Consider the following 20,141-nt stretch of genomic DNA (forward strand, 5'->3'; position numbering starts at 1 on the left):
TCCTGAGGTCTCCAGATTAGCCCTCCTGGGGACACCTGAAATGTGTAAACATAATTTTGGGTGTGTGAGCAGGTTGTTCCCAACCCAGAGACCCCTGCCTGGAGACAGCACTCAGCGCTGTCAGCCACCTTGGTGCCATGGGACAGTCCCCAGCAGTGGTGGGTGCCATCACAGAGGGTCGATGTTGCACAGGGTACAGGCAGCCACGCGCTTACAGCAGAGCTGAGGAGCCTTTTTTGGGGGCAGCCAGAGGGAGCTTTGGTCCCAGAGGTGCTGCTGAGGGACTTTCCCCTGTGCTCCGGGGTTGAGGCCACATTTCTTGCAGCGTGCCTTGCTCCGATGACAAGCCAGCCCCTGCTAAATACAGAGGGCTGGAAGGCGGGGGGTGAGGGTGAGGACCCAGGCCCTCACGAGAAAAGGTTCATTTAAGGCTAACCATGTTGCAGAGCAAGATCAAGATGTGTTTCCTAAAGGAAGCAGCTGGGAGAGAGTGCGCCAGAGGGCAAGATGTCAGGGGGAGAGCAAAGCACGTGGCCAGTGCCAGGGGACGCTGCGGGGACCGCGGGGGGGAAGGAGCTGTGCCCCCCCAAAACAGGGCTCTCGGGCAGAGCACTGCCCACTGCCTGCCGGTGCTGCTGCCCGCACCCAGCCGGGTGCTGGCGTACCTAGGAACGGTGCAGAGAGGCCACGGGTGCCTTCCCGGCAGGGAAGTGGGGGAAGGCGGTGCTTCCTCTTTCCTCGGCCGAGCACGGACGGGGCTACATGACATTTTGGCTGTCCTGAGCTGGTTTCCTTCTGCCAGCAGCAGCCACCCGCCGCCTGCGCTGCCTCTCAGAAAATAGGAAATCAACAGATCTGGTTCCTCGGGTTCAGACGAGGAGGCCTGAAAATCTCTGACTGATGATGAACTTACCACATCTCCCGGCCATTGGTTAATTTTACCGACTGGCAAACGAGGCTGCAGGAATTTCTGCCCCAGCCCTTTGCCCCAGATGACTGGTTCTGCTCTCCTTGGCACGCCTGGCTAAAATAGTTCCCAAAGAGCTGAGAGCACGGAGGCTTTTTGGGGTTGGGGAAGGCTGAAATGGCTCTGTTTCCTCCCCTGGGGACCTTGTGAGAGTGTTCAGTCTCCAGTGCTCCCGAGGTCCCTCTCTGCACCCTGCAGCTGTTGGCATCACCCAGGGACTTGCTGATGGACCCCCAGGGTGCTGCTGCTCCCTGGGGTGCAGCTCCCTGACCCGCCGCAGCTCCTTAATCCAAACCGTCTCCCACCGTGGCACCGCTCCCCCAGCTCTGCCCTCCCCTGCTCTTGTCTCGGGGCACCCAGATATGGCTTGGGCACCCGCAGCATCCCCATGCACCCAGGGGTGCCACCCAGTTTTTACACTGTATTGAGCATGGAGGGTGCGTCGCTGCCGCCACCCCCCAGGACCGAAGCTCCCTGATGCCCTGTGGGACACGGGCTGTTGTTTTCCAGTAATTGTCCCAGTATCAGGGAGCGCAGGGGAGCGGGAGCCGGGGGCTCGGGGGGCAGCAGCGTCGCCGGCCCCGGCCCACGGGCAGGGGGAAGGGCCCTTGTCGGGTGGCGCAGCCCGGGCGCTGTGAAAGCGCTGATATTTCTTATCGCGCCTTGCAGCAACTTCCCCTCCTCGCCTGCGGTCGCGGCACTCGCTGCACGCAGGGGAAGTGGCGGCCAGGCCAGCTGCCTTCACCCCGCGCCGTGTTTAAAGGAGACAAACTCCTGCCGGCACCCTGGCCTGTGGCCCCAGCTCTGTGCCGGGACAGGCAGCTGCCTGCTGCCCAGCCATGCCCACATGGCTCCCATCCATCCAGCACCTTGGGGCCCTGAGAGCCGTGCCGGAGGAGGAGGAGGAGGAAGGAGGTGGCCTCACCCAAAGCCTCCCTGAGCCCCCTCTACTGCCCTGGGGCCAGTGGGGAAGGTGGTCTGCTAGCCACTGGGTCCACAGCCCCAGTGGCACAGACAGCCAGTAGCGTCTCCTGGCCATCATTGTGCCAGACCCCAACAGACCCACAGTGCCTCAGTTGTGTCACTGTTAACACTGAAGCCTAATGAATGCGTTCCCAACACAAGCCACCAGCTCCCCTCTGGGAACAGGGGACAGAGGTGCAGGCATGGGCACAGCTTACTCTGCTCTGCAGCAGAAGGAGTGGCCTCAAAAAAGACCCCTGGGACAGGGGGCTCCAACCTGGCAATGCTCCTGGAGAGCATGGGGAGGGCTGCTGCTGCACCAAAAAAAAAAAAAAGGGGTACCAAAACCCTGAGAGCTTTTTGGATGGGCTGAGCGTTGTTTGCCACAATCCTACCAGGCACGATGGGGCACAGGGAAGAACTGCAGCACCTGTGGCATGGCTGAATGCCCACCTCTGCACCCAAAAGAGGGGAGCTGCCGTGCCCACAGGGCTGGGCTCAGGCTGTGGCCCATGGGGCTGAGACGCATTGGGCTGAGCCACGTTTCAGCACCAGGCACTGGGCAGGATGCTGGGGTGGGCTCGCCATGGGCTCCTAGCCCAGCCCTGCTGCCTGCACTCTGCCTGTCCCCCTGGAAGCGCCGCTGCCGGCAGGGCCGGGGTTGGAGCGAGGCCGTTAAAACTGTGAGTCAACTAGAAACTGCCGGGTGAAACAGGCGGCGAGCGGGAGGCAAATGAGAGCACAAAGGGAAACCTCAAAAAGCCGAAGTGACGCGCCGGGGCGGGCGCGGGGGACACACGGGTTAACGCGAGCGCCTCACTTTGCCCATATATAGACAAATCGTGGCCCATCTGCGCCAATGACGGGCGCGGAACCGTTGGGCTGGCGCTGGCGGGGCACAAAGTGCCCTGTCATTTTCCATGTCACCTGCTGCAACCGGCCTCGCAGGTGGGGGAAGGGGAGGCCATGGGTCAGGGGCCCCCAGAGAGGTCCCCCATGGCACCCAGCGCTGCACTGCAGCGGCACAGATGAGCGACTCCTGTTTTCCCTTTTCTCAACTTAATCCAAGGGTTGAGCAACCTCCTGGGGTGCTCTGTGCCACAGTGGGCCCATTGGGGATGGAGGATGGTCTGGGACAGAGCCCAGCAGCGATACGGGGAAGGAGGGATGAGAGCTGTCCTGCTGGGCTGTGGCCCCCTGGGGCAGGACAGGCTCAGGAGACATGGGGCTGAACTCTGTGGTGACAGCCCCTCCTTTCCCAGTGGCCCCTGGCCTCCCCAGGACAAGGCGCAGGAAGATCTGAGCATCTCCAAGGCCTGGAGACCCCGAGGAGGTGGGACAGGAACCCAGGGCTGCCAGGAAGCATTTCCCCAAACCTGGCATTGACGGCACGTTTCCAGACCAGCTGGTCATTGGTAACAGTCCCCAGCCTGGCCAAGGGGCCGGATCCTGCAGGCACCAGAGCGTGCTGAGCCCTTGCCTTGTACCTGGGCTCTTTGGGGACTCACCAGAGGAGGTGCAGCATCCTCGCTCAGCACGTGTCCCAGGGCTCTGTTTGGGCACTCAACGGCTCTTCTGCAGCTGCCCACGCAGGAAGACCATTCCCTCGTGGGGGAAAATCCCCTTCCAGCCCAGCACCCGCTTTGGCCAGAGCCTGGGTGATGCACATTTGGCCAGGAGGAGGAAGGACAAGTGTCACCTGGGCTGCAGGAGGAGGACCAGGAGAGCTGGAAATGGAGTAGATACCATCAGGTTCTCAAATCCCTCCTGTGACTTCAGCTGTGGTCTTGTTTTGCCATTTGTCCTAAGGAAATGTGCCCTCAGTACCCCCAGTGACCTCCACCATCAGGGTGAGACCCCAGTCTGTCCCACTAACCCCTGGTGTCTCCCCTTCCCATGACACAGAGCTGCAGAAGCAGACGAGGGAGGTGAGAGATCTCAGCCAAGAGGAGGTTTGGGACCCTCCAGCAGCTTCTTGTATCCCCCCCAGCTACAAAACCCCCAACTCCGTTGGCCGACCAGCGGGTTTAGAGGCATCCACGGTGAAGCAGCTCAGGGCCTCTTTGCAGACAGCCCTGAGCTTGTGAGGAGTGGCAGTACCATCTTCACACGCCCTTTGCAGGCCTGCTTCAGGAACTGATGGCCCACCAGCCTGCCTCTCCTTCACAGAGCAGAGCCTCCTCCTCCACTGCAATTCCTGAGGGGCAAACACTCAGAGGACCCATCGTATATCAGAGCTCTCCCTTTTCCCTGCTGATGCTCAACAGGGAACACGTCCCAGTTCCTTGTCCACCCACCTCCATTGCCAGTGCACCAGGAACCTCTCGGGACGGCGCACGTGGCAGCTGTGCCTCGTTTCTGCCAGGCTTTGAAAGCTTTTGTAGCTGCCTACACCTCCACAACCTGCACCCATCCCCTCTGCAGCCCGTCCAAACGGCTGCTGCTGAAAGCTGGCTGTGGGCCCCCTCCTCTCCCCACCACATCAGACACACTCAGGTGCCTCGGCGGCTCCTGCCCACGGGCCCTGACGCAGAGGTGATGGGCAGGATGGGCCACCCATTAACGGCGTGCACTGCGGCTGTGTCATCCTCGCTCCGGCAGCACTTCACCCCAGCCCTGGGTAGGTAGCACGGCTACCAGGAGGACAACCCAGGTCGTCTTCCCCTGCACTTCCACCCTGCTAAGGCCTCCTCAACTATTTTCCAAGAAAAACAATTCTAAGCTGGGGGTTGTTTGGGGTTTTTTTGTTCCCCCCAGCACCTACCACTAAGGGGCTCCGCACCCCTGTGGTAACCAGCCCTCCCAGGTGCACAAGGATGGCTGAGAGGCACCTGGGAAAGCCCGGCTCTGTGCGTGGGGAGGCAGCGAGGCAGCAAGTGAAAGCAGATCTAGGGCAAAGCAGGCCTGATGCTGCTGCAGCCAGCCCCGGGCAGCACCTCTGCCTGCTGGCCTTTGGACCAGCACAGAGGTGACAACGGGGGAGGATGCTGTGGCACGCACAGAGCATCTATGGGAGCAGAACTAGGGGGATTCACCCCGCCCCAGCCACAGTCCCCCTCGGGTGGAGCCCAGTGTGCTTTAACACGTCCCCCTTCATCTGAAGCCCAGCTTGCCCAAGCTCCAAGACAAAGGCCGTGAGCCGCTTTCACCCCCGGGCGATGGGGAGCAGCGTGCGTGGGCACGTCCCCGTCCTCGGAGGGGCCCCGCACAGGTGGGGGCAGCTCAGCCGGGCATTTCCCAGCACCGCCAGCAGCTGCCTTATGTAGAAACACCGTGTGCTCTGCGGTTTTGGAAAGTCACTTTTCTCACCCGGAGGGAGAACCGGGGTATCGGTTCTCAAAACCCGCACGAAGAAATCCACTGGCTCGTGCTTCCTGCCTGCGCTGCCGGGGGCTGTCCCAGCCCCCCCACCGCCCGAGAGCTGCCAGGCTGCTTCAGATGCCAAACCTGCAGGATTTTCAGGCCTGGCTGAAACATTTTAGCGTCATTTGGTGCAGGGGGAGGAGCCGTCTTAAATTGACTCAGATCTACAGCTCCCTGCCCAGTTGACGCTTTCTCTCCCGATTACAGCCCAGGCTGTTGCTGCACATTTTTCCTCCAGTTTCTTCAACGTGAGAGCTCTCTGCCCTACTTTTCTCAGCAAATAAAGCTCCACATCCATTTGCTTTTTGCTGCTACAAAGCCCTGGCAGCTCCAGGGCTGGAGTCTAACTGAAATGCTCATCTCAGGTGCTTTGCAGAGGTCCAACACTCAGCTCTGGCAGCCTGGGAGCAATGAATCACTTGGGCGGCGTGGGCTGGGAGATACGGTGCACGTGTGGGCGAGCGAGCAAGCTCGCAGGGAAGCAGCTCACCGAGCCAGACCGCTTAGAGGGACCAGGTTCTTGGAAGCACTGTGAGCTGCTGCAGGCAGAGGAGGTGCAGCTCTCTCTGAAAGACCACCGGCGTTCAGCCCATTTGCCTCGCTATTCCGGCTCTATTGCACTTGCACTGCAGCCCCCACCGGTCTTAACTCTACTTAACCTGGAGCAGTTGCACTTCCTAGCAAGGGGTGAGGTCCCTGTGGGGTTCAAAAGCCCCCTCACCTTCCCCAAGAGGCATGGTGACAACACACACTGCTCTCTGGGGACAGTTTTCTAAGCAAAGTTTCCAGTCCTGAGCAGTGACTGTGTTACTGCAGGACTGCAGCTTCCCAGGAAGGGAGAGGTGAACCACCGTGCCTGCAGACCCCCACCCAGAGCCCAGCCAAACAAGCCCACCCCGCCCAGGGTCCTGTGCAGAGCCCTCTTGTCACGTCCTCCACACCGTGGGGCCAGGGGACAAGGTGGCCTGGGACTGGGGAAGGGGTCCTGATGTGCCTCCAGCATTGGAGCAGCTCCAGCATGGCCATCCCCATCCCTGGAGCCAGGGAAGGAGGACACAACCTGGGAAGCTAGCAGGGAACGAAAGGTGCTGTGAAATACAGCAGAAAATGGAGATGTGCCTCAGGTCTCTCTTGCTCGGGTCCATTCCCAGCAGCTTCACTCCAGCCCACCCCCAGGCTCCAGCCCCGCTCCACAAAGCCGTGCTGCCACCCTGTGGCCCTGGCAGGATGAGGCTTCGAGGGCCGGGCATGGCCAGGGTGGTTGAGCTCCTTCACCCCCAACATCCTTCCAAACTGGCTGGAGCCAAAACCTCACTCCCCAGCCCCATCTCCTTCCAGCTGGAGGAAGAACCGCCCATCTCATCCTCCTTGACCCCTTTCATTCTGACCCTTGTCAGCTCTCGTCAACCTCACACGGCTGCCCAGACAACGCTGGCTGCAGCTTTCCTGCATCATTCTGCAGGGGATGAACAGACCCCGGGGGGGTCCCAGCTCACCCCGTGCCTCTCACGGCACAGCCGGTCTGAAATTGCCCTCCAGGCCCAGAGGTCCGTGCCCAAAATGTCCAAACCTGAGCACCCTGCAGAGTCATGCCCTGGGCTGCTGGGACTGTTGTACCTCTCTCCCACAGACCTGACCTACTGGGCATTTCCAAGGGGCATTTCCTGCCCAGTCTCTGCAACCAAGCAAGTCTGGAGGATAATTATCAGGTAACTCAAGTGCTTTGGATGTTCCACAGGGATGTGTGAAAATCAGTCAAGTCCCTACTCTGCCCAAGGACATGAACTTGCTGCTCCATCTTCCCAAGAGGAGGCTCTAACCCCCAAGGTCAGGGGCTGAAGTACCCTCAGCTCTTCCCACAAAGGGTGATCATCTGCACCTGGAGGTGTCTGCTGGAGCCACCACCAACTTGACTTCGTCCTGGTTTGCACCGAGCAAATACTCTTGACATCAGCATCGTGTCTGCAAGTCCCCAAGAGAAACGTGGTTTAAGATGTCCTTCTCTGCAGTGTTTCATCTCAACTAACACCATGGCCCCCACATTGCTCCCGTGTGCTCACAGCAGTCTTCTCCAGCCACACATCTGCTCCGAAACCCCCAGGAAGCCATGCTCTGGCTGACCTGTAGTGCCTGGGACTCTTCTTGGGGGCCAGCTCTACAAAGCAGAGGAGGACAGAGAGCACATCGCCTCCGCGCTCCTGACAGTGTCATTCCCCAACAGCAACACGTTCCCATCACTGCAGCTGCTTTCATCCCAGATCAAATGCAGTTTTCAGGCTGTATTTGTTCTCCACTATTTGTCTATAGAAAACAAAAATCGAGCTTTCCAGCTACAGGATTATCTCAGAAAAAAAAAAAATGCTTATTTCAGGAGTTACTGATCTAGGACTCTGCCCTTGGACAAGCCACCTGTGATCGGTGGCTGCTGCTGAACTGGACCAAACCAAATTACACAAGAGCCAGCAGCTAAGGAGACCAAATCTCTCAGGAGCCCGTGCAATGCAGACACCATCCACACTGACACTCCGAACAGCCAGATGGCTACAAAATATGAGGCTGGATGGGCGTTTCCACCCCTGCTTGTCCCTCCCTCCTCTCTGCAAAGCCTGGTGCTGCCTCCAGCCACACCAGCAACAGGCTTGTTGCATTCTCTCTGCCCTGGAAACCAGCAATGGCCAGTTCAAGCCTTCCACGTCCCTTGTGCAGGGCCCTGCAGGCTCAGGGAACTGTGACCTCCACATGAAATACTTCACATCATCTTACCTATTGCATCTGGCCGAGAGCTGTAAGGCACAAATCGCTAGTCTGCTTGTTCCTGCAGCGAAGGCCACCCCAATTCCGGCAGGGCAGGATCTCCCTCTCTAGGCAGGAGCGTGGTCCATGGCCTAAGAGCGATGGCTCACAAGCTCCCAAGTCTGGCAGGCAGGGGACTGAGGGCAAAATCCCTCACCACACCATCCACTCCCTGCAGCAGGTGGAACCCCTGACTGTGTATATAGATGGACTCAACTCTGACCAGGCAGTGTGTTTTATTGAAATATTTACATAGCTATATCCCAGCTCTCCTCTTTTCCACACCAACAGTAAAAAAGCTTGTGCATCACCATTAAACACCACTTTCTCAGACCTACGTGCACCCTTCCCCTTGTCAAGGCTCAAAAAACGTCTATGGTCTGTGTGGGCAGACTGTAGTATGGCAGAGTCCAGAGGTACTGTGTGAGAGGAGCCGGGCCAGCAAACTCCCTCCGAATCCAGGCTCGCTTTCCCACGTGCTAAAGCTAAAAGGTTTCGGAGCAGCACCCCGTGTGCCCGCTGCCTCTCTGAACGCAGCACCGGGGAATCCTCCAGGCAGTACAAGAGCGCCCTTAGGTCTTTATAGCTGTGTCTCGGGACTTGTAAGCCACGCCACGGCTCTTCAGCTCTCGGACGATCCCTGCAGCAAGGAGACAAACACATTTCAGTATTCTCTAGAGATGGGAGTCCTGAAAAAATCTGGTTGCTCTGTCATGTAGCCTTCATTGCAGAGATCAGGAACTGGGCAATCATCTTCATTTCTTCTAATAGAACTGTTAAGTGTTCCCTCTTCTGGTTTAAGCGCCTACATAGAGCTCCCAAACATCAACTCTTGTTTTGCCTTGGGAAAGAACCAGGTAGATTTTTTTATTTACATTATTTCCTACCTGAAAATGTTTGAATATTATGACCGTACTGAACAGGTCAAGCTCTTGAGGGTACTTCTTAAATCTTTCAGTCACTTCTGTGACCTGCCAGCACATCCCACCTTCTCAGTAACCCCCTTAACAACAGGGATAGCTGAAGAGCACCATGGGGTTCAGCACAGCTCTCCCCAGCACCACGGCACAGCCTGCAAGGCCCACCAGTGCAGCCTGCTGCTTACCATGCTCCCCAGTCCCCTCGCTCCTCCCTGTGACGTGACGCTAGGATGGGCCGAGCAAGGCCAAGGACAGCATGTCCCACCTGTACCCCCTCCACCTGCTGCCCTGTGCTCCTGCCTGCGGTTGCATCGAGCTCACGCCATCATCTGCTGCACTCCAGGTACTGTGGATGTGCCCAAAGCTGTGCTGGCAGGCCTTGGCTTCAAGCCTTGTGATGTTCCAGCTCCTTCCCAATGCAGATGGTGGAGCTCAGGTCAGAAATGAGGAGCCTGGGATTCCACAGCTCTCACCCTGGGGATATGGACTGCATCACTCCTGGGTAGGGGTCTGCTCTGGGGCTACGTACAGGGCAAGGGCTCTCAGCTAGATGGATCACACACTTTCTGCATTACAGAGGTAAGACCAACTCTCTACACCCCCCACCCCATTTTTAAATGCACAAAACCCACCTTAACTGCCCTCAGTGCACTATGATGATGGAAAGGGGTATCTGCTCACTGAGACTGACATAACAGCATCCCATCCTGCAAACCTCTTTTCTACGGACAAACCTTTGTGTTTCCCTGTAGCTGAACGGTTTGAAACACACCCACTTTCTGGAGTCACCCTTTAATCACAGTTTAACCCTCTGACAGCTTGTCTGGTATCACACATTGTAGTCAGCAGCATCTTCAGCATCAACTTCTGGCAGGCATAGTGCTGAATGACTGCATGCAGAAAACCTCGTCTGCAAGAACCCTGAAACCACCCTCCCGTCCAGCACCTCCCTCTCGCAGTCACCTTGCTAATCCCTTCACCCACACGGCGTGTGCTGTTCACAACACACCGTGTTTTCTGAACCCCCAAATCCTGATTTCATCCCACAGCGCAATGCACTGCTCCGTTTGTCACCTCAGAGGGGCCTACAGCCCCAACACCTGATGTGCCAAACAACCCCTCAGCTGCCACCCGCCATGCAGGAGCCTCCCCTTAACACAAACCGCAGCGTTACCTTGGGGCAGGCGGCCCGTCACAGACACTGCGTAGACACCAGGCTTGAAGTTACCTGGGGGAAAGAAAACACCGAGTTAGCCCGCACAGCAGTGGCCAGGTGGGCAAGCAGCCCTGCCAGCCTCTGCCTGGTCAGGCGGGGAAACCCCCTCTGCAGCCCAAACAACAACTCCCACTGCCCCAGGGAAGGGTTTGCTGGAAAAAAGGGGTTTCCGGCTCCCAAATCAGCTGGGAAAAGACACTCACTGATTCGCTGCCACTTGGAGACCCAGCTGTCCTCAGGGCTCATCATCGCGATGATCCTGCGGGAGGGATGGGAGTGAGGGGACGTTTCCCAGCCAGGTGACACCGCAGTGTCCCCACGGTGTCCCCAGACACCCTGGGGAACGCCGCTGGCCGGGGCCCGGGCCCGGGCCCCACTCACCCGTCGAAGGAGGAGCTGGTGCAGTCGTAGACCATCTCGCGGTTGCCCTTCATCTGCAGGTAGGCATCGCAGTTGTCGCAGCCGTCGTACTCGAACTGGTCGATGGTCTGAGGGGGACAAGAGGCGTCAGCGCGGGGCCGGAGGACGAGGGACGCGGCCCAGCTGGGCCCGGGGCGGCCGCAGGGGCTGAGGGAGGCAGGGGAGAGGCGGCCCGGGCCGGCGGGAGCCAGGGAGGCCTGTGCCGGGGGAACGGGGCGGGGGGGAGCCCCGGGAGGGCCCGTCCGGGCGGGGAAGCGCCCAGGGTCCGAGGGAGGCGCGGGCCGGGCGGCAGGCGGGGAAGGAGGGCCCGGGCCGGGGCAGGGAGGCCCAGGCTGGGCGGGGAAAGGCCCGGGCCGGGGCAGGAGGGCCGAGGAGCGGTGCTGGTCCCGGGGCCGGTCGCACCTTGACGAGGGAGCAGAGCAAGCAGGCGCGGAGGTGCCGCAGGTCCTTGGGGACGGTCTCCAGCGCCATCCCGCCGCCGCCGCTCCCGCTTCTGCCGCGCAGGCGCAGAGCGGGGCCGGGCCTGGCAGCGGCGGCGGCTCGGCCCTGCCCGGCCCTGCCCGCCCCTGCCCGCCGTGTGCGCGGCGGAGGGCGGTCGGGAACCGCCGAGGGCAGGCGGGGTCGGGCAGCACCGCCCGGGCGGGCCCTGGGGCTCCGGTGATGGGGCAGGGCCGGCCCACGGGCCCGGCCGGAGCCTCCCGTCAGAGCAGGCCCGGGGCCAGGGCCGGGTGTGGGTCTGGGCCCGGGTCTGGGTCTGGGTCTGGGCCCGGGTCTGGGTCTGGGCCCGGGCCTGGATCTGGGCCCGGGCCCGGGTCTGGGTCTGGGTCTGGGTCTGGGCCCGGGTCTGGGCCCGGGTCTGGGTCTGGGTCTGGGTCTGGGCCCGGGTCTGGGTCTGGGGCGTTGAGCGGAGGCGCCATTGGCGACACAGCCCCAACGGCTCGTTGTAACGGACAAAAGCAGGCGAGCAGACCGGGTACGTGGATAAATATATTAGTAAATAAATATATTTCTGAGCACATCAGCATATTCACACATCTTTGTTTCTATCGGACATAAATACACAGTTTTGCATATATATAAAATGTATTCTTCCTCTTTTTTTTGGGTCATAATTTATTCCCAAACCCCAAGAGCCAGAAGAGACTCAGAAAACAAAACAAAAAACAACAACAAAAAACCAAACCTATATTCACATTTCAAAAGGATCTGAACATTATAAAAGGGAGAGCAGAGGCTCTGTGCAGGAAGGGAGGAGGTGCAGCCAGCCTGGCCCACAGCACCCAGCTCGGCGGGGTGAGAGGTCCCGGGAAGACGGTGGTCCCTGGGGAAGGGCTGGGGCTTCAGTTTCGGAGAGAGGGAGTTCAGGATGCTTGGGCTTCCATCAGTTTCCAGCTGGGACTTTGAACGCAATGAAGGAAATGGAGCTCTGCTTCATTGCAGTGATGCTGAAGAAATTCGGTGGTGGCAGCCCAAGGGTACTGAGCACTCAGAAGCATCACCCAGACGCAAGAGGTGCAGGAACTGAGAGGAGCTGTTCCCCCATTTTCTCAGATACTGCTTCTTCCCTTCCAGGCAGCCAAGGATGGTAGTCCAGCTACTGAAGAGGATCTTAAAAACCACCTTCCCAGGGAGTTCCTCCCTCTCCTCCCACCTGAGAACCCACCGAGGCAGACCTGCACACTCTCATTCACCTCAGCAAGCCCCGGGCAGAAGGCCCAGCATCTAGGATGGCCGTCTAGATGAAAAGGAGCAGCAGCATAACATCAGGAAAGGAAAACACTTTAAAGCAGGCATTGCCCTGCACAGCCTGGTAATACTGCAGTAGGGAGTGGAAAGGGTGCGTTTGTGCTGACCACTTTCTCCAAGAAGCTTGGGGCTTGCTGCAGATTCAGAGCCTTCTTTTTTAACAATAAGGAGGGAAAGAGGAGGACTTTTAGACTGCAAACGAGATGCTCGTTCCTTTGAGGCAGTGAAATGCATCCCTCGAGGCTCTCAGCCTTCTTGATTCCTAAAGAAACTGATGGGAGCACCTGGACTTCATGACCCTCCCCTCTGAAAAGTCATCTGAGCTCTCCAGGATGGACAAGGACATAGGGAGCTGGTTGAGACAGGCCATGGACCACGTGCACAGGAAGTTGAACAGGGGGAACCTAGACCCACTCCTGGGTTTTTTTCCTCTAGTTTAAGACTGACTTCCCTGTAAGGGAGAAAACATCTGAGCTTATGTCTTCTGCTTGCTCTGTAGGAAAAGCAAGAAGAACCTGGAAGGGTTAAAATACAATTCTGCTGGTTTCTTTGATGAAAGAAATTCAGCTCTTCTTTAGACTGAAAGGTCCTGCAGTGGCTTGGTCACAGGAGACAAGAAATGAACATTAGCAAAGGAATAATGTTTAGTTTAAAACAGTGCGCTATTGGCTGACTTTTACTACCATCACTTGAATGTCAGTGACTGATTAGCAGCTGGGACAAAGATGCCTTTTTCAAAGGCAGCAAACCCCGTAAGAAGTTTTCCTCACCAAGGAAGGAAGGCAGAGGCAGGATTATCCTGAACTGGGACTACAAAACCCGTGCGCTCTCTTGAACTGGAGAAGAAGCTGCTGCTTCAAAGGAAGACACAGAAAGGTTACTGAGCACTGAGCAGATGGGGCAAGTCTGTCCCTAGACTGGGTTTCAAACTGTCAGGAGTTACCTTCAGCTCCAGTGTTGAATCCTCACCTACGTTTCATTAGCATTAACTCTGGAAACACTTGGTGCCGTATAAACGTGTACTTCATGTGGGAATCTGGCAAATTCTGTGGCCTGAATGATCATTTGGGGCAATGAACTCTACAGTCTAATTCCCTGCTGTATGAAAACTGTTTGGGTTTTATATGTTTTGACTTTGGCAGGTTTATTTTACTTGAATGTCCCCAAATTATGAGATGTAGGAAATAAGAACTAGTGACATTCAAAAAAACCCACCCCACAAATGGGAGGGAAAAGAAAGTAATAAACCAAGAGCCTAGCAATTTCTTGAAGCTTTTCTCTCCGTCATCAAAATGTTAGAAAAGGCAGAAGGGTATTCTGAAAAATTCCTTCACAGGATCATTTCAGGTGTCTCAGAAATACAAAGATAAGGCTGGGTGATGGATGGGGCTCTGCTCTGCATTTTGCTGGGATGCTTTTGCTGGGAATTTTTGCTGTGTCTTGGGGCAACGAGGGGGGAAGGAGAGAAGGAGGAGCCATGTGAACTCAAGATTTTCTATGACTCCTGTGCCGGGGGCATCTCAGGTTTGAAATATGCTCAAGAAATGAGTTGCTCTTAACAGGGCTGGCCATCTCACCTATTTTGAGGGTAGGTGGAGGAGTTAGAGGATGAGTGAAAGACTTGTTCACATTGCCAGATGAGAGGGTGGATTCCTTGCAACGGAAAGAATCTGACCCAGCTCCTTCCCAGAAATGCTGACATTGTCCCTGTGTCTTCACCTCTCCTGCTGCTGGCACAACACAGCAAATGGCTGAGATGGCATCAGCTGAGGGACAATGAAGTGATCAAAAGTGGTGAGAGCTGTTGGTTTCCAATGAAGTCAGAAGCAGCACTTTGCAGGGCAGACCTGTGAGTGGTGAGATGGAGAACAGCTTCTTCCTGTGTCTGAAATAAGAGTGGAAAAGTTAAATGAAGAAGTCTGGCTTTTGACCTAAGTGAGGAAATGAAGTCAGAAGCTACCAGGCCACAGAAAGTCATTTCTGCAGCTTTTGGTCTCGAAGGCTTGTTTATTTTTGAAGTGTTTAGCAAAACCTTCTGTGGCATGAACATGCCAAAATAGCAGCTTGCACTCACTCCATGAGCACTCCAGCTGGTCCCTAGACCAGTCTCTGAGCGAGCCAGCCCATGCAGATAGATGCCACAGGATGAAGATGGGCTGCCTGTGCCTTCGAAGGAGAAGGGGACCTGGAGAACATGGCTCTGTGTTTGTGTGACCATCGCAACGTGGGAACATGTGAGGAGACCACAAGTGTCACATTGCTTATTTGCAGTCTGCATCTTGGCGTGGGCTGTGCAGGTCAGGGCCGGATATTACACGTTGCCTGTGCAGAGAGCAAAATGTGAGCTCCTCTACGGTCGGTGTGCTGAATATCTTTGTCCACTCCAGCTCTCCAGTAAGAAAAGAGGCCAGTGTTTTATTAAACTGAGTGTTCATGGACATCCTGGACCTCCTCTTCAGATCCTGCATTCAAAGAAAAGGAAAAAGTGTCAGCTACAACTTGCTGAACATTCCTGGACTCTGCAGCTGCTGGGGCCTTGACCCTGCAATACAGAGAACAGATGCTGCAGCAAAAGCCACTAAGTTTCTCCCAGTATTTTGGAGGGACTTCTCTGACCACCTCCCCAATCAGTTTATTCCTCTAAGTTAAAGCATAGTGAAATGTAAAGATAAGACATCAAGCTACTCTTTAAATATTTCAGAAGGTACAGGCTAAGGGCATGGTGCACCCAGGGTTCACACTGATACTAGATGTTTGCTTTTGAGGCTTTTTGATGTTTGCTCTTTGAGGAAAATCTGTACAGCTGTTTTAAAAATTATCAGCAACAGAAAATAACACCAGTTCGTATTCACACAGTGCCACAGCAGCACCTTCCAGGGACAGGGAACAACAACAGAAACTCCAGACAACAAAAGCTGACTGCGAGTGATGTGTGCATGCAAGAAAGGGATGGCACATGCGTTTCACGGTGTTCAAGAGGTTGCACAAATTGCTTCCGAGTCCCAAACAAGCCAAACCCAGTGAGTGGTGGTTGGCCACAAATGCCAGTCCCTCGTGCCCAGCCAGCAAGGACTGCAGCTCATGCTCTTCCCCAGCCCCTTCCGCCTGGTGAATTATTGATGGGCAATTGCTGAGCAGTTTACTTCGAAACGTTCAACATAAGGGCTGCCTAGAAATGGTGCACCCTGAATTACTGCTTCAGGTAGTCCCTTTCTCGACGCACACATCACAGTCCCTTCCCAGATGTCTCTCAAGTCTGCCCAGAACTCTCACACAGGGTCAGCATAGCCCATATGCATAATTTTTCACATTTCCCTTTTCCTGTATGTTCGTGGGATCAAAAGGAAACAAATGCCCATATAGATATTCAGAGAGAGCAATTCAAAACAACTTTTCAAAACAGTCACAGCAAATTCTTGTTTGTTATAAATCACCAGCTGTAGGAACAGGACCTTTGAAAATTAAATATATGGGAAGAAAACAAACAAATGAGATTCTGCTTTGAAAATGCAGCTAGTCGACATAGGAAAATTAATGCACAGACACAGTGTTATACATATACATATGTGTGCAGGCATGGCCAAAGTACCAGAAGACAGAGTTTGTGTGTATCTGGAATTTGTGATACATGTCACTGGTACGCTGAGTAAGCGATGGCCAACTGGTTCTCGTGTACAGCAGCTTATGTGCAACACAAAAGAGACTGTACAGCTTCGATCACTCTGCGGCCAGCCAGATGCCCTGAGTCTCAAATAGCAGCATTAAAATATTTTCTGAAAACCGTCGCCTGTTATGCAAACAGAAAGGAAGGTTAGAAAAAAGAGGCCACACCTGGAGTATTGTGTCCAGTTTTGGGCACCTCAATACGAGAGAGATCTCGAGGGGCTGGAGCGAGGGCAGAGGAGGGCAACGAGCTGGGGAAGGGCCTGGAGAATAAATCCTGTGAGGAGCGACTGAAGGAGCTGGGACTGTTCAGTGTGAGGAGGAGAAGGTGAGGGGAGACCTCATCACTCTCTACAGCTCCCTGAAAGGACATTGTAGAGAGGTTGGTGCTGGTCTCTTCTCACAGGGAATTAGTGACAGAACAAGAGGGAACGGCTTTAAACTGCAACAGGGGAGGTTCAGACTGGACATGAGGAAAAAATGTTTCACAGAAAAAGTGGTCAGAGAGTGGAATAGGCTGCCCAGGGAGGGGGTGGAGTCCCCATCCCTGGAGGTGTTTAAGGGTCGTTTGGATGAGCTGTGGGGGGATGTGGGGTAGGGGAGAACTTTGTAGAGCAGGGCTGAGGGTTGGACTCGATGATCCTGAGGGGCTTTTCCAACCTGAATGATTCTGTGATTCTGTGAAAAAGGTCTTGAATTGGGAGAGGTGGTAGAGCCTCAGCTGCTGAAATGGCCATCAAGATCCACACGGGGCAATGAGCTGAAGGAGCGCATGGGGATACAACAGAAATCTTGTTCTCTGGGTATTAGGTTTTAACGGTGGTCTTTTTCTGCCCTCTAATCCCTTTTCCCTTCTCTAGTAAAGATCAAAGACATGACATGAAAGGGAATGGCTAAGAGGATGAGCAGAAGATGGAGGAGAGGGGGAGGATGCTGACAGCATGCTGCAGGAGGTAAGATTTCCCAAAGAGAGAAATCAAGAGATTTCATCAGCCTGTGCTGGGAGTAATCTGGCTGTTCTGGGACGAGATCTGTGCGTGCTGGGGTGGTTTAGGAAGCCATCTAGCTGTAATTCATTGCTAGTTGTCTGACTTCTCTTAAAAGGATCCATTCAGCATTGCTTGAGGATTGATTCTTCAGTGAAACAACTCCCAGGTATAGTCTCTCAGGCAAGAGAGGCAGGGATGTATCTTTATGCAAATCCTACCAAGAAAAGCTGGTGGAGGTGCTCAAGGAAGCGGCATAAACGCCAAGATCCCGCAAGCCTCTTTGGGATCATCTGCGGTGCCCTGACGATGGCTGCGGGCAGCGTTATTCCCTGCGATGCCAGTGCATGGCACTGCCTGCACAAGTGGAGTTTCTCCAGGGGCTGTGGACCAAGATTCAGCCTCACCTTGCAGCTGGGTGAGGTAAGCACACACCTGGAGGGTGCTGCATCCCACAGAGGCACCGTCAGCTTCTGGAAACCCTGGTTTAGGGACTTCCTGAGCCAGAGAGAGTATTTGCATCTCTGCATTTGATAGCTCTTGATCTAGGCTCTCGAACACATTTTACTTCTGGCACCTACATCCTCTGGGTAATGAGCACCAGTTTCACTACACACTCTGTGTTACCTTATCAGGTGTTTTAAAGCTTCTGGTTCCCATTTGATGCCACCACTTATTTTTGTTACGAGCACCAGTGAGTCTCTCTTATCTGCCTTCTCCCCTGCTCTCCTGATTTCATATCCTCTCTTGCATATCCTCTGCTAATCACCTTTTTCCCACATAAAAGTCTCTCTATTCTTTCTGTTTTCTCAGAAAAACCTCATCATTGTGATTGTGCTCAATACCTTTCTGCGCTTTTCCCAAGTCTGCTCTATCCTTTTTTGAGGAGCGGTGATCAGTGGCGGGTGCCAGCTGTGAAAGCACCACAGATTTATGCAGCTGCATAAAGGCACTTTCTGCTTGTCCCACATTTGTTCCCAGGTAGCTCCTAATAATGATTTGATTTTTACTTAGAAGGGGTTCTGCTTGTGTGTGGCATTTTGTGCTACTTACATGGGATTTCATCCACCACTCTGTTGCCTGATAACTCAGCAACAGGAGGTCCTTCTGTAACACTTCGTAAACAGTTCTAAAGCCAACAATACTGAAGGATTTTGTCTTTTATAAACTTTGCTATCCCCTCTCCTTGTCCAGGATATTTATGAGCTTGCTGAAAGGTGCAGTTGGAGAACTCTACTTTCCTCCTTCTCCGAGTAACTTTCCTCCATTAAGACTGATCTGCACTTTGTCTCCTATTTTTTAGTGAGTTATTTACCTATGAGAGCACCTTCCCTTTTATCCTTTGAGAGCTTCATTCCCCTAAAAGATCTGCGAGGCGTTATCTCTCTCTACAGAAGTTGTGTTGCCTCCTCCCCTGGGTTTCACATTTAGCCATGTGCCTACAAGTCAGACCCTGTATTTGAATTTTTAACAATTTGCTTGGCAGGAAAGTCAGGCTCATTGTTCTGTAGCTTCAGCTATTTCAAGCTGATGTTGCCCTCAGCTCTTCCTTCTGGCTCTGGGCATGGGTAACAGATTGCAGTCCACGTTTGTAATTTAGCAGTTCTGTGCTTGTGCCCCTGCACGATGCCCAGGGGAGTGATGTGCAGCCCTGGCAATTTGTTACAATCCACTTTAGTGGTGCGTTTCAGAAACGGTCAAACTGATGATCTGATTTATGAGGGATCCTCTACCCCATGTCCTGAACAGAGATGTGCCAGGCTGAGAACCTCCTCAAGCGCTTCCATGTTGATCACTAATGCAATAAATTCAGTTTGCTCTTCTGCTATGCAGTTGCAGCCCTTGAACATCCCTGCGTTACTCCCTGGACCTGCAGAGCCTCTGGCAGCCTTCTTCCTTCTGATGAAAATGTTTGCATTAATAGTCTCTCTCTTTTTCGCAAGTTGTTGATAGAAATGCTTCCTGGCCTGCCTCACCATGGCTCTGCATTTAGCTTTGCATCCAACTCTCTTCTGATTTCTTTTGTCTAGCCACACCTTCGCTTTGGAAGAACACCTTCTTGTTTCTAATTGCGCTCTCTGCTCTGCTGCTTGGCCAGCCCTTTTCTGGGGCTTTAAATGATCCCTGTGCCCAAAAGCATCTTATTCTTTTGACTGCTTCTTTTAGTATTATTTGAAGAAGGTTCTCATGTATATGTAGGCTCCTCTTTTGCAGCCTGTGCTAATGTATTATAACCCTAATACCATACTCCTCCTACTTAGGCACAATTGGGGATTTTTGTGTTACTTGTCATTGGACGTGACACTCTCCTTAATGCATAGTGTCCCTCCCATGCCACCAGAAGAGACACATTCTTCTCCTCTCTGTAATTTCACCTGGGAATTACAGGGTCTCACTGTTGGTTTGTTGGTGTTTTTTTTTTTTTTAAACTGGATTTCTGAAAAGTTTATGTCGAAACTAATTTAAAGCTGGGCTTTCTAATTCCTCCACTTATATTTTTAGCCTTACAACGTTTATCTAGAGGCATGTATACATTTCTCCTTGGTCTCCTTGTCTATTTTTTGTGTCCTGCTTACGTGGGACTGTCTACTGAGCTTGTTCTTTGCTCTTTTTACTTGGTCTCTATTGATTTATGTCCAGTCCCTTTCTAAGATAAAGAACTGATGTGATTGTACCTCAGAGGTTGTGTTATGTCAACCAATGTGTTTTCAGCTTGATGGCTTTTCTGCGTAAGCCCTGCATGTGCTCCTGCTCTCTTCAACTGTCCTCAGTTCCTAATAAAGTTAAATTCTTCCTTTCTATGTATTTTCTCAATTTTACAAGGAGATTCTGACTGTCTGGTCCTGAAAGCACCCACAGAAGCTACTTCAGTCAAACAGAGTCACGCTGCTTTCAAACACATTGGTCCTTCTAGCTCCTGGTAAAGGGAGGTGAGAGGGAGCAAAGGCTGTGTGTGCTTGGCAAAGCATGCTCCACAGGCTCTGGGTGCCAGGGAGCCTTCCCCGTATCACACCATCAGGAGGTGGGCGCAGATCTGGGCCGCTGGGACTGTCTTACAAAGAGACAGAGGCATCATGGCACAGACCCTTGCGATGCCCTGGACA

The 20,141-nt window shown here is 54.3% G+C and overlaps 2 protein-coding genes across 2 annotated transcripts in view; both read right to left on the bottom strand.

Annotated features, from left to right (window-relative positions):
- Window positions 1-8,305: 8,305 nt before the first annotated feature.
- Window positions 8,306-11,197, bottom strand: SUPT4H1 (SPT4 homolog, DSIF elongation factor subunit). Its single transcript, XM_074890371.1, has 5 exons — window positions 11,045-11,197; window positions 10,604-10,710; window positions 10,426-10,481; window positions 10,181-10,234; window positions 8,306-8,726 (listed from the first exon to the last, which is right to left on the bottom strand). Exons 1-5 carry the CDS (start codon window positions 11,111-11,113, stop codon window positions 8,659-8,661), a joined length of 354 nt encoding a protein of 117 aa, XP_074746472.1. The 5' UTR covers window positions 11,114-11,197; the 3' UTR covers window positions 8,306-8,658.
- A 3,287-nt stretch (window positions 11,198-14,484) lies between these two features.
- RNF43 (ring finger protein 43) overlaps window positions 14,485-20,141 on the bottom strand; it is a 60,945-nt gene continuing 55,288 nt past the window's right edge. Inside the window, exon 9 of the mRNA XM_074890320.1 lies at window positions 14,485-14,850. Coding sequence (XP_074746421.1) covers window positions 14,807-14,850 — 44 coding nt within the window. The 3' untranslated portion in view covers window positions 14,485-14,806. The remainder of the gene's footprint in view (window positions 14,851-20,141) is intronic.

This window comes from Strix uralensis, chromosome 20 (genome assembly GCF_047716275.1).
Source record: "Strix uralensis isolate ZFMK-TIS-50842 chromosome 20, bStrUra1, whole genome shotgun sequence".
In the NCBI taxonomy this organism is placed as follows: domain Eukaryota; kingdom Metazoa; phylum Chordata; class Aves; order Strigiformes; family Strigidae; genus Strix; species Strix uralensis.

Coding starts and splice junctions, on each gene's coding strand:
- SUPT4H1 (XM_074890371.1), bottom strand. CDS start 11,113: ATGGCGCTGGAGACCGTCCCCAAGGACCTGCGGCACCTCCGCGCCTGC. Junction 10,711..11,044: donor TGCTCTGCTCCCTCGTCAAG/GTGCGACCGGCC, acceptor TGTCCCCCTCAG/ACCATCGACCAGTTCGAGTA. Junction 10,235..10,425: donor CTCCAAGTGGCAGCGAATCA/GTGAGTGTCTTT, acceptor TCTTTCCCCCAG/GTAACTTCAAGCCTGGTGTC.